Here is a 12,017-nt window from a genome sequence, read left to right on the forward strand (position 1 = left end):
ACCAAAGCTTAATACAGGGGCGCATCCATCGCCACATGTGAAGTTGTGTGGCTCAAGAGAATATTGAAGGATCTGGGCGTTCCCATCAAGGATCCAATGCTCCTGCATTGCTACAACATGAGAAGCATCCTCCTGGCGCGCAACCCTTGAGATGCACAACCATTTCATCCGAGAACATGTCCTGGCTAGAGATATCAACCTACAACATATTAGCATGACGTTGTAGACGGCCGACATCTTCACGAAGGCACTAGCCTAAGGAGTCGACAAGCTACGACAGTTCGCGACAAACCTCGGTCTCTCGATCACTGACCAACTGAGCTTGAGGGGGGGGTATGAAGGAGATGCCTGACACGATGACATGATGAATTAGGAGCTGCTCGACAGACACCGACGTGAAGGAGTAGCCGAATCGAAGTAGTATTGGCCATCCGAAGCCGAAGCCGATTCAACAGAATCGAAGAGACCAAACCTACTTTTTGGCGAACGGAAGTTATGTTTGAAGGGGCGTGTTGAGAATCAAACTCAAATTCCCTAATGTGGGAACACACTTTATCATACCTAGTGTGTGAACACCCCACCTTCTAATATAGTAACTAGTGTGTCATAGAACCTTAAAGTTCTATGACATATATTTAGTGTAGTTAAGTCTCCACAACTCTTTAGTAAGTGGTGGTTGTATAGAGAGAAGGTGACTACCTAGTGTGTGAACAACCCACCTTCTAATATAGTAACTAGTGTGTCATAAAACCTTAAAGTTCTATGACACATATTTAGTGTAGTTAAGTCTCCACCACTCTTTAGTAAGTGTTGGTTGTATAGAGAGAAGGTGACTACATAAGCACCTCTCTCCTCCTTTGTGCAATGGTTGGTTGTCTTATTCTTGTTAATACAGTTTTTCGGTTTTTTTCAGTATAACTCTGCTTTCTCTCTCTCTCTCTCTCTCTCTCTCTCTCTCTCTCTCTCTCTCTCTCTCTCTCTCTCTCTCTCTCGACTACACATAAACACACATATCCCTTCCGCTGCACAAAATCATTCCCGATTCTTTACAATATATATATCTATATAGGTATTTACAAATATAGCCATGCATCGGCTTTAGCCAGCTTACCTCTGGTCCGATTGGACGAATTGACTCTTAGCTTGGTCGGCTCTCATACTTGTCTAGCTCACAGCCCGACTAATCGGCATATAACTGGCTCCTCACCGAATAGGCTTTCCTCCCATCATGAGGAACCTCTTCTCTACAACAATAGCCGAAAGGAAAAATTAGCACATATTAGAGGTAGCAAGGGCAATGATGAACGAAAAGAACCTACCGAAGTCATATAGGGCAGAAGCAACAAATATTGTTGTCTATCTCATGAATCAGTGCACAACGTCTAGAGTGCACGACGTAACGCCTCATGAAAAGTATTACGGAAGAAAGTTGGACCTATCCCACGTCAGGATATTCAGCTTGATTGCATACGTACACATTCCCAATGAAAAGCGACAAAAGTTAGATCCCAAGTTGGAGAAATGTATCCTCGTAGGGTACTCACTCGAACAAAAAGGGTATATAAGTGTTATAACCCTTCTACCCGAAAATTTTGAGTGAGTCAGGACATCGTATTCGACGAATCAACATCATGGTACGAACCAGAGCTGACTCCACTTGAACTGGTCTCAACCGACCATGAGATAGAAGAGGACAATCAGCTGAGGCATACATTAGAAGAAAGTTTAATTACGACCAGGTTAAGTGGACCTCAAGAGCCTCTGAGCAATCAAAGCACGTCACGACCAAGTCTGATATTATTATTATTATTGTTTTGAAAATATATCCTCCATTGGTATTAGAATTATAGTGGCCAAATGCCTTATCTACAAAATAGTCCAATATTACATTGTTGGCCCAATTGACATCTGTTTATCCTTCTAGCCGAATAAACACTCCATGTAGAAGATTCCCTGATCCATGGTCCCACTAATGTATCGTAAGACTCTCTTAGCATAATGCAAATGCGTGTCACATTGTATTTGCATAAATTGGCTAAGGAGGTTGATCGGGTAGCTAAGGTCAGGTCGAGTGATAGTTAGGTAGATGAGACTCCCAATGATTTGCCGATACTGAGTCGGCTCACATGGTGTGCCAGAGTCCGTGCGCAACTGCGTGTCGCACGGTATTTGCATAGATCGACTAAGGAGGCCGACCAAGTAGCTAAGGTCAGGTCGAGAGATAGTTAGGCATATGAGATTCCCAATGATTTGTCGATACTGAGTCGGCTCACATGGTGTGCCAGAGTCTGCATGCAATTTCAGATTGCGATCGAGGGGAATCAATATTGGGTTGTGGTCCGTCATGCCGAATTTGATTAGAAGATTCAATATATAGTGGTGTTGGGAGAGCTTGATGCCATTACCAGTTTGGATGACCTCGATTCCCAAGAAGTAATGAAGCTCGTTTATATCTTTCATCTCGAACTTCCCGAAGAGGAGCATCTTAACCTTGTTGATGTCGGCTAGGTGTTCACCACCAATTACGAGGTTGTCGACATATATGATGATGAAGATCAGACCACTTGAGTTTCTTTGGATAAACAAATAATTGTTAGACTTGGACATCTGAAAGCTGATTCGGTGCATAAATTGTGTGATCTTTGAAATCCAAGCCCGTGGCGCTTGCTTGAGGCCGTAGAGGGGCTTCTTGAGTCGACATATGACATTTGGATGTGATTTCAACTCGAAGCTAGGTGGTACTACATGGGTGGTTGCACCACGTACACCTCCTCCTCTCGCTCACCTTGGAGGAATGCATTCTTCACATGTATATATATACATACATGTATGTATGTATATGTATATACATATGTATACATATGTATGTATATATAGATAAGACAGAAGAATGAGATGCATTTTGGCATATACATATGCATACATACATACATATGTATGTATGTATGTATGTATGTATGTATAGAGAAGACAGAAGAAGAAAGAGATGTTTGTGTATGTTATATTATGTATGTATGTATGTAGTAGAGATTCATTCACATTCTGAGTATCATAAACACACACAAATCCATGGTGGGCGATTTCTTCTTCTGCTTCACCATTCCATAACAGCAGCAGCAAACTCTGATAACTAGATATAGAGAAGAACAGACACAGAGCATTTCATCTGTGGGAGCAGAAGAAAGAGCAGGTAGAGAAAGGAAGCAGAGAGAGAGAGAGAGAGAGAGAGAGAGAGAGAGAGAGATGGGACAGCTCTTCCAGGAGTACCTGGAGGGCGATCGCGTGTATTGCTGCAGGAATTGCAAGACGCACGCGGCCACACACGACCAGATCTTTGCCAAATCCTTCAAAGGAAGATATGGCCCTGCCTACCTCTTCAACACCGTGTCAGTACACCGCCCCCTCTTCCGAATGAATCCCTTGAAAACACACGCACGCTCACATCATCTTGAAACAAATACTATATACACAAATCAATTTCGATGTCATTTCTCTTCACACCCGCTTTTTCAAGTCCCTCATGTCAAGAAACATTGGACTTTCTGAGAATCTTTTCCATTTTTCTTTTTTTTTTCTTTTTTTTTTGGGTTTTATTTTTTTCTTTTTTGTTTCTGGATGCAGAGTGAATGTTTGTTTGGGTCCAAAGGAGGAACGCGTGCTAATGACCGGAAGACATACGGTGAATGACATCCATTGCAGCTCTTGCTTCCAGGTCTTGGGATGGAGATATGTGAGTTTTGTTTCGGATTTTTCTATTAATGGATAACATATGTTGGTGGATTTCAAAGGGTTAGGATCAAGGAATCAAAATCGAAACTATATTTGTATGCGATTGAAGAATCAAATTCACATCTATGTTGTTTGCATTGAGGAACCAAAGTCAAATCTTTACTGTGTTTTAATGGAAATTGGATAGGCATGGATGCGTCGTTGTCATTGTCATGATCATCAGCATGGACGCACCATCATCTTCATCACACCATAGATATGCATGATTAATCACATTTGAATACTATGGCGGTTCGTCTTCCATATAGTTTATGCAATATGCTTATTAATACTCTTACACCATAGCATTGCCCTCAATGCTCTTTATTTGTTTTTGCTTGCAAATATGGCATCTCTTCATCGATATATTTTTTAAAATCAATGGCATACTTTGTTTAGTGTTTGCTTTAAGATGACATGTTTATCGTGCCCTTTGCCCCTTGTTTTTCTTAACACATGAAAGTTTCCATGGCGAAACATGTTTTGATTCATTTATGCTTAAAACACTATGCTTTAACATTGTCACAACATACTGTTGTGTGTGTGTGCATAATATCTTTATATATAGATAGATAGATAATGTTCATTTTCATCTATTCCTGATTAGAGGTCTAAATACAACTATGGTCGTGCTCAGGAAAAAGCATATGAAGAAAAAGAGAAGTATAAAGAAGGAAAATACATTATGGAAAAGACGAGGATGATCAGAAAGGCATGCTAAACATCGCAGCATGGGCATGCTGCTTCTTCTTTCTCTAACTCCATTCAGTAAGTATACTGTCAACTTTACAGTCCATTCTAAATCATATATTTTTTATTTGGAGAGAGAGGTTCTAGGGGAAGGCATAGCACCTTTTGAAAGGCATAGATATGGTCACTTACACCTGCTCAAGAGACATTGTAACCGTGATGAATAACAAAAGTAATGATGTTCCTTTAAAAGTTTTGTGTACAATCAAGTGAGAGAGAGAAGGAAATTTGAGAATTTGGTGGCTTCAAAATGTTTGCGGTTATCCACTGTCTTAGATAAACCCTAAAATTTGTTGGCCTATTGAAATGCCATGATGATCACAAACTTTCTAGGATTTACTTGGCTGTTCTACTAGTGCCTTGTTGCTGCTGGTACATCCTCGGAATTAGGCATAGGATTGACGCATTTCTTTGATCGTGAGACTCCAATATAGATAGATTTCATATAAGCGTGCTGTGTATCTAACGATTCAGCTTGATATAAGAGGGGTTCGTTTTCATTATTTATCTGCTGTGAGGATTGGAATGTATGTTATGGACTTTATTCTATCCAATCATGTTTCTTTGTATCAAGACGTTGAGTTGCATTTTCTATCCAGAAATATTAGTCAATTTTTATTGTAATTCTTTTGGAATTATGGGTGGTACAGGATCTTGAGGTTCTGCTTCTCCTCCTTTGGATTACATAAATGGTTGGTTTTCTATGTGTGAAACATCATAGTTTGGAATCAAGAATGCATGGGCTCTCTCTAGAAGGAAGAGGCTTGAAACTTTCATAGAATGGAGTGAACTTAATGCGTATTATCATCATGTATTGCGGTATTATTACCTCGGGTACCAGTCACCTTACGAAGAAAAAGTGAAAAGATCTGTCTCCTTGTATGTTCACTGGTAAAAGCTCTGTATTCCACAAGCAAACAATGTAGTTCAAAAATTCGCCTTTTAGAATAGATTAGAATAACCAAGATCATATATGAATTTCCTGTTTGGTGACATATGAACTTCAAGGGTGTGTGTTGTTTGCACGTGCGAAATAATTTGATTGTGATACTGATTTGCATTGAATTTAAAGTAGAGGACTTTGAAATAAGAATATATGTTTAATATCAACATAATCAATCATCATTCCACTATCTCCACTTATAGATAAATAATCATATTGTTTATTCTCCGAACTTGTTTTCTTTACTTATTTCTAAAAGTAAGATTCTGAATGTTCAGTAGAAATGGACACAAGCACCCCAAAGCAGGAATTTAAAAGCGATAAAACGAATAACACATGGTTCTGTTCCTCTTTGAGATGTGACTAGGAGTATAATACATTGCAAGTCAATGATAGATTGGAAACCTCTTTATGGTTTGGTTGCACGGGTGGAAGCTTTATTTAATTATGACATATCTGTGTTAATCAGAACTGATGGGAAAGGATAGCCTTTATACTATTCATAGCGTGCTACTTTAAGACATTTTCACCAATTTGATCATACCAAATGTTAATGGGTTTCGAACCTTAAATTAGTAAATTAGTTACACATAAGGTGATTTCTCATGATATGGGTACTATGTCACTCTCAGAATAAAAAACTAGCATGTTAATGCAAGCAATTATTGTTTACTCCTAATCCTAAATATATGGCTCTTTGAAGATGAGGATGGAATATTGACTATAGCTTTAGAACATATAATCTAGATATGAAAATGAATTTCATACCATGTTTGATGCATAAATTGTGAACACCTACTTAATGATTAGTGTTATGTTAATAGAATTATCTATATGCATTTGACAACTCAAACCGCATCATGGTTTTCAAGGTTATTTAGCATCATTCACGATCTCAAGTTTTTGAACCATTTCTCGCAAATTATTTGTTGGCAACAAAAGGAAGCCACTCAATCAAAAACCACATTTCATTTCGAAAGTGTTATCAGCCAAAGTTTTGTACCTAATTAATGGGAATAAGTCTTCTTAATACATGTGTTGTTTTGTTATCTTCTCATTAACGTCCTCATTCCCAACACTCTTTATCATCCTATACGTGGATGATATGTGTAAAAGAATGGTGTGTGCGGAAGCGTAACAGACATAGCCGTATGAACACGAGAGGTTTAATGGAAGCTTGGATACGACACAATGTATGTAGAAGAGAGAGAGAGTAGAGTAGAACGTAAAACTTAGATTCAAAAAATGACTCTCTGTGTTCCTTTATGTACATACTTCGTGCTCAGTGAGCACCTTTTATACAAGCCCTGACTATTGGGCTGACACAAGTACTGACAGTACTTGAGTGCCCATAAATGAGCCTTCTACACTAACTCCCAAAATTATTGCTTACGAGGAATAACGTTCTAATGGCCTTTCGGTTTACGCACCACTACGGCCATGTTGTGCGTATGGTTTTACGCACCCATTTACGCACCCAATGTTGAGCTTGTATCTCAACCCTCCCCCTCAAGCTCAACTTGAGGTTCCATCCGCTCTTCCGGATCTTTGCTCCGGCTTCCCCTGGCTTTACGCCTCGCTCATGCTCCTCGACCCTTTCGGTCGACTTGTCTACTCATGTGGCCCTTCTTAGCTCTCTTGTTGTTGCGGTATTGGCGCCTCTTCCGCTGCCCTTTCCTTCGCTTGGCCCTCAGTTGATTCGGCATGTCCGAATTGAACATTTCGATTGAATCGGTCACTACCGAATCGTTTCCGCTCACGTCCGAATTGGTTGTCTCCAATTCTTCTTCCATCTTCAGGCCCTTTACAACGTCAGACCACATCTTAGTCTTGGCCTTTACGCCCTTCTGGGTTGTATCTCCCCCTTGTCCGGCTATCTTTGGCTCTTTCTTGCAATTACGGCCCCTGTTTCCTCCTTCGGCTTCTTGAGCCGACCCGAAATCGAATTCTTCATTCGACTCAGCATCGAGGTCACTTCCGCTCCTTTCACGCTCAGATTCTTGTCTCCCCCTCAAGTTCGGCGTGTCGAGGTGACACAACCCAAGCGCACCCGAGAATTGTCATAACTTGTCGAAACCCAAGGGCTTGGTGAAGATGTCAGCAATCCGCCGACCCGTCGGAACATACACTACTTCGACTTCACCGGAAAGGACTCGCTCGCGGACGAAATGGTAATGCACCTCAATGTGCTTGGTCCGAGCGTGGAATACGGGGTTTTTTGCAAGTTGGATGTTGCTGAGGTTGTCGCAATAGATCGGCGTAGAAGTGGACACCTCCACATGCAGTTCCTGTAATAGTCGTTTCAGCCAAATGACTTCGCACGTAGCGATAGTCGCCCGTCGATATTCGGCCTCCGTGCTCGACAGTGCCATTGTTGGTTGCTTCTTACTGCTCCACGCGATCGCTGCACTTCCCAATGAGAATGCATATCCGGATGTGGATCTACGATCGTTGGCATTTCCAGCTCAATCGGCATCCGTGTAGCCAACTAATTGTTTGGCTATGCCTGCCCGATGTAGCAATGCCATGTCCTTAGTGCCGTTGACATATTGCAATATCCTTTGCGCGCACTGAAAGTGTTCGGTCATGGGTTGCGACATAAATCGACTGATCAAGACGACCGGGTAACTGAGATCCGGTTGATTGATCGTCAAGTAGATTAGGCTTCCGACAATCTTTCGGTACCGTGTTGGGTTGCATGCCTTTCCTGAGTTTCGGCGAACCTTTACATTTCTATCCAGAGGGGTTGAGTTGGGCTTACAATCTGCCATCCCGAACTTAAAGAGCATATTCAACGCGTAGTGACGTTGGCTGATCAATATACCTTCGGGGGTGTGGATCACTTCGATCCCTTGGAAGTAACGAAGGTCGCTAAGATCCTCATTTCAAACAATGCCGCAAGCTGAGACTTTACGCGGCCGATTTCTTCCAAGGTCAGCACCAGCGATGACTAAATCATCAACATAAAGTAAAAGACAAACCCGTCCATGTCGACCTTGCCGAACGAACAACGAAGAGTCTGATCTGGATGTAGTAAACCCCATTCTACGCAATTGTTGTGTAGTCTTCGCGTTCCAAGCTCGCGGGGCTTGTTTAAGTCCGTATAACACCTTCTTCAATCGGCAAACTGCCGAAGTGTTTTGTTCGGATAGAAATCCGGGGGGATGTACCATGTACACCTATTCCTCAAGATCGCCTTGCAGGAACGTATTTTTTACATCCATTTGATGTAAGTGCATCCCCTTCACCACTACTACAGCTAGCAGAACGCGCACCGTGGTCATCTTCGCGACCGATGCGAACGTCTCGTCATAATCTACGCAATGCTTCTACGCGTAGCCTTTTGCAACCAAACGAGCCTTATATCGATTGACAGAGCTGTCGGTGTTGTATTTTACCTTATACACCCATCTGCATTCAATCGGCTTTACACCTTTAGGTGCATTAACAAGATCCCAAGTCTCATTATTTGTTAAAGCGTGCATCTCTTCTTCCATTGCGGCACACCAGTTTGCATCTTTCACCGCTTCTGCATAGCTCTCCGGCTCACGCACTTCTGCCACTCTCGTCATGTACGCATAATGGTGCGCCATGTACTCATTATACCAGTATCTCTTTACGGGGTTCTTTAGACGGGTAGATCGACATAATTCATGATTGGCCGATTTCACGGCCTCTTCGGTCGATTTCGACCTCTTCCATGGAGGTTCCTTTTCAATTGTCCCCATGTTAGATTCACTCCGATCTGACTTGGCACTTCCGAACTTGTACTCCAACATCTTCTTCTTCCCTTTTTCTTTACGCGTAAACCGTCTTCTCAATTCCTTACGCGGGGAATGCACGACCGACTCTCCACTACTCGTCGACTCTATGTCTTACTGGTCATGCCGACTCAGTCGCTCATTCGGCCCACTTAGCCGAAATGAGATGGGACTCTTTCTAAGAGTTCCGACTTCCTCATTACGCGGAGGCATCTCAACCTCGTTGGCCTCTTCTTCAGAATTCGGAATGGAGTCGTCAGGGATTGGAGTCGAGGGCAAGTACCACGACGCTGACTCGTCGAACACAACGTCACGACTTACGCGAGCTTGTTTGGTTCAGGGGTTATAAAACTTATATCCCTTATGTTCATCCGAGTAGCCAACCAATATGCACTTTTTGGCCTTCGCATCTAACTTCCTTCTTTTCTCATTCGGCACATGCACATACGCAATGATGCCGAAAATCCTCAAGTGCTCCAAGTTCAGCTTTTTGCTAAAATACAGCTCATGTGGTGACACTCCTCCATTGGCAGAAGTCTAATTCTGCAAGTAAATAGCCGTCCTTATGGCTTCAACCCAGCAAAATTTCGGCATATGCTTCTCTTCAAGCATTGCCCTAGCAGCTTCTTCGATCGTTCGATTCTTCTGCTCGGCCACGTCGTTCTGCTACGGCGTGTATCTACGTGAGAATTCGCGTTGAATCCTTTCCTTCTATAGATAACTTGTGAACTATTCGAAGAAGTACTCCTTCCCGCCATCGAACCGTAGACACTAGATCTTACGCCCAGTTTCCCTTTCCGTAAGGCTCTTCACCTTCAGGAACCATGCGAAGACTTCGCTCTTTTTCACGATCAAGCACGCCCAGGTGTGCTGACTGAAGTCATCGATGAAGGTTACGAAGTAACGGCTTCCTCCGATGCTCACGTTCTATGCCGGTCCCCACACATCTAAATGGATTGCGTTGAGCGGATTTCGACTCCGATTACGCTCGTTGGGGAACGGAAGTCGGTGTTGCTTCCCGAGTTGATAGGCTTTGCAGACTTGACCATTTCGACCGTGAAATTTCGGCAATCCGAACACAATATTCTTTGTCTGCATTTCACGAAGCCGCGGAAACTTGACATGGCCGAACCGCTTATGCCACAGGTCGATATCTGATTCGACCTTTTGTCCTTTCACGAACAACGCGGTTCCGGCTTGATTGGCATCAAGGATAAACATCCTCCCTTCACGGTGTCGAGCCCTTCGGCTCCGGATCATTGCGTGAGTCGGGTGGGAACCGCCGAGGTTTTTGACTAGGAGGAAGAGGAATACAACTTAAGGCTAGTTATGAATAGTGGAAAGAGAAGTAAGATATCAATCTCGTGACTCCCACGAGTTTAGTGTAATTAAAACAATATTTAGATTATAAGAGCAATTAGATGGCAAAATTCGTGAATCCCACGAATATATTAGATTGATCAATCCTTGTATATTAATCAACAACCATCTACATATTTCTCTCCTCCTTATATAAAGATGGAAGAGGCTAAGCATGGCTTCATGCTTTTTCACCTAAAGTGTCCATGCACACTAAATGTGCATGTGATGCTTTGTCATTTCCTAAATATAGGGCTCATGCACGCTAGATGTGCATGAGTCACTTTTAATGTCACGTGTAAATAAAATATTCACACTCTAAAGAATACATGATTTTTACCTTTTAATAAAGGTATGTGTAAATAAAGGTCTTATACGTATTAAATCTATATTTATAACACTAAAGATAAGTTATTACAATGGTAAAGTTGGGGTTTATCTACGTGGAGGTGCATGGTTTGAATCTTGCCCTATGCACGTGATAAATTCTTTTGATATTTTATTTATCTATCTATATGTATCTAAAATCGGATATATTATTTTATGGTTTTCCACGTAGTGTGTGGAATACACTACGACACTCGCCCCCTCCGAACCCGCACATCCTCCAGTATGTGCCGAAGTTCTCGATTCCCCATATCCGTCTTCACCCAAGGCTTCCTCCGATTCTCCCCTTATGTCGACTATGAGTTGTAATTCACTTTCTTCGCTTCCCGCATCACCGTGGTCTTCGTCCGATTGCTCCTCGTTGTCGGCCTTGGCTTAGATCACATAGGGTTTGTCGTCGGTCCGCTTCTTGAAAATCTTCACCCGCTTCCCGGCTATAGGCACTCGTAGTATTGTTCCATCCAACTCGGACAGTCGGTACGTTCCGTTGTCGAAGACTTTCCGAACCTCGTATGGCCCGAACCACCTTTTCGCGAATTTCCGCATCGTTGTATGTTGATGGTCCAAACTACTGTCATAGACGATCACCCAGTCTCCTTCAATCCTCCTCGGTCGTAGTCGGTGCTTTGTGTCGAACCGGCTTTTGTTCCTTAATCGTGCTTCTTGTTGTCGGCGTATTGCTTCCGCTATGTCTGCCAGTCTCCCCTCTAGTTGTCGTATCCGGACCGCTAGTAGTTCTTCCCGGGTCATCTCTTCCTTCCACGGTAGCACTGTCCATGTTGCGATCGCGGTTTCCGTCGGCATTACCGGTGCTTGTCCGGTCATGAGCTCTGCCGGCATGTAACCGGTTATGGAGCTATGCGTCGTCCGATCCGCCCATAGTGCATACGGAAGCATCTGCGGCCAGTCCTTCACCTTTCCATCGCATGCCTTTGCAAGTGCTTTCACGATTGGACTATGTCCTCGTTCGATTTTCCCGTTGGCCTCCGGATTGTATGCCGTTGTCAGCGATAACCGAACTCCGTGTTTGGCGAAGAATCCCCTAGCTT

The 12,017-nt window shown here is 42.8% G+C and overlaps 1 protein-coding gene across 1 annotated transcript; it reads left to right on the forward strand.

Annotated features, from left to right (window-relative positions):
- Window positions 1-3,211: 3,211 nt before the first annotated feature.
- Window positions 3,212-4,710, forward strand: LOC147855080 (putative yippee-like protein Os10g0369500). Its single transcript, XM_087329956.1, has 3 exons — window positions 3,212-3,386; window positions 3,622-3,730; window positions 4,406-4,710. Exons 1-3 carry the CDS (start codon window positions 3,244-3,246, stop codon window positions 4,487-4,489), a joined length of 336 nt encoding a protein of 111 aa, XP_087186082.1. The 5' UTR covers window positions 3,212-3,243; the 3' UTR covers window positions 4,490-4,710.
- Window positions 4,711-12,017: the final 7,307 nt, after the last annotated feature.

Source organism: Azolla caroliniana, unplaced genomic scaffold (assembly GCF_043228905.1).
Source record: "Azolla caroliniana isolate FFs.n. ecotype wild unplaced genomic scaffold, voAzoCaro1.0.p SCAF_14, whole genome shotgun sequence".
Classification (NCBI taxonomy): domain Eukaryota; kingdom Viridiplantae; phylum Streptophyta; class Polypodiopsida; order Salviniales; family Salviniaceae; genus Azolla; species Azolla caroliniana.

Bases quoted from the DNA above. Each gene is read 5' to 3' on its own strand.
- LOC147855080 (XM_087329956.1), top strand. From the start codon at position 3,244: ATGGGACAGCTCTTCCAGGAGTACCTGGAGGGCGATCGCGTGTATTGC. The intron at 3,387-3,621 runs GTCAGTACACCG...TTCTGGATGCAG, and splicing joins GCCTACCTCTTCAACACCGT to AGTGAATGTTTGTTTGGGTC. The intron at 3,731-4,405 runs GTGAGTTTTGTT...GGTCGTGCTCAG, and splicing joins AGGTCTTGGGATGGAGATAT to GAAAAAGCATATGAAGAAAA.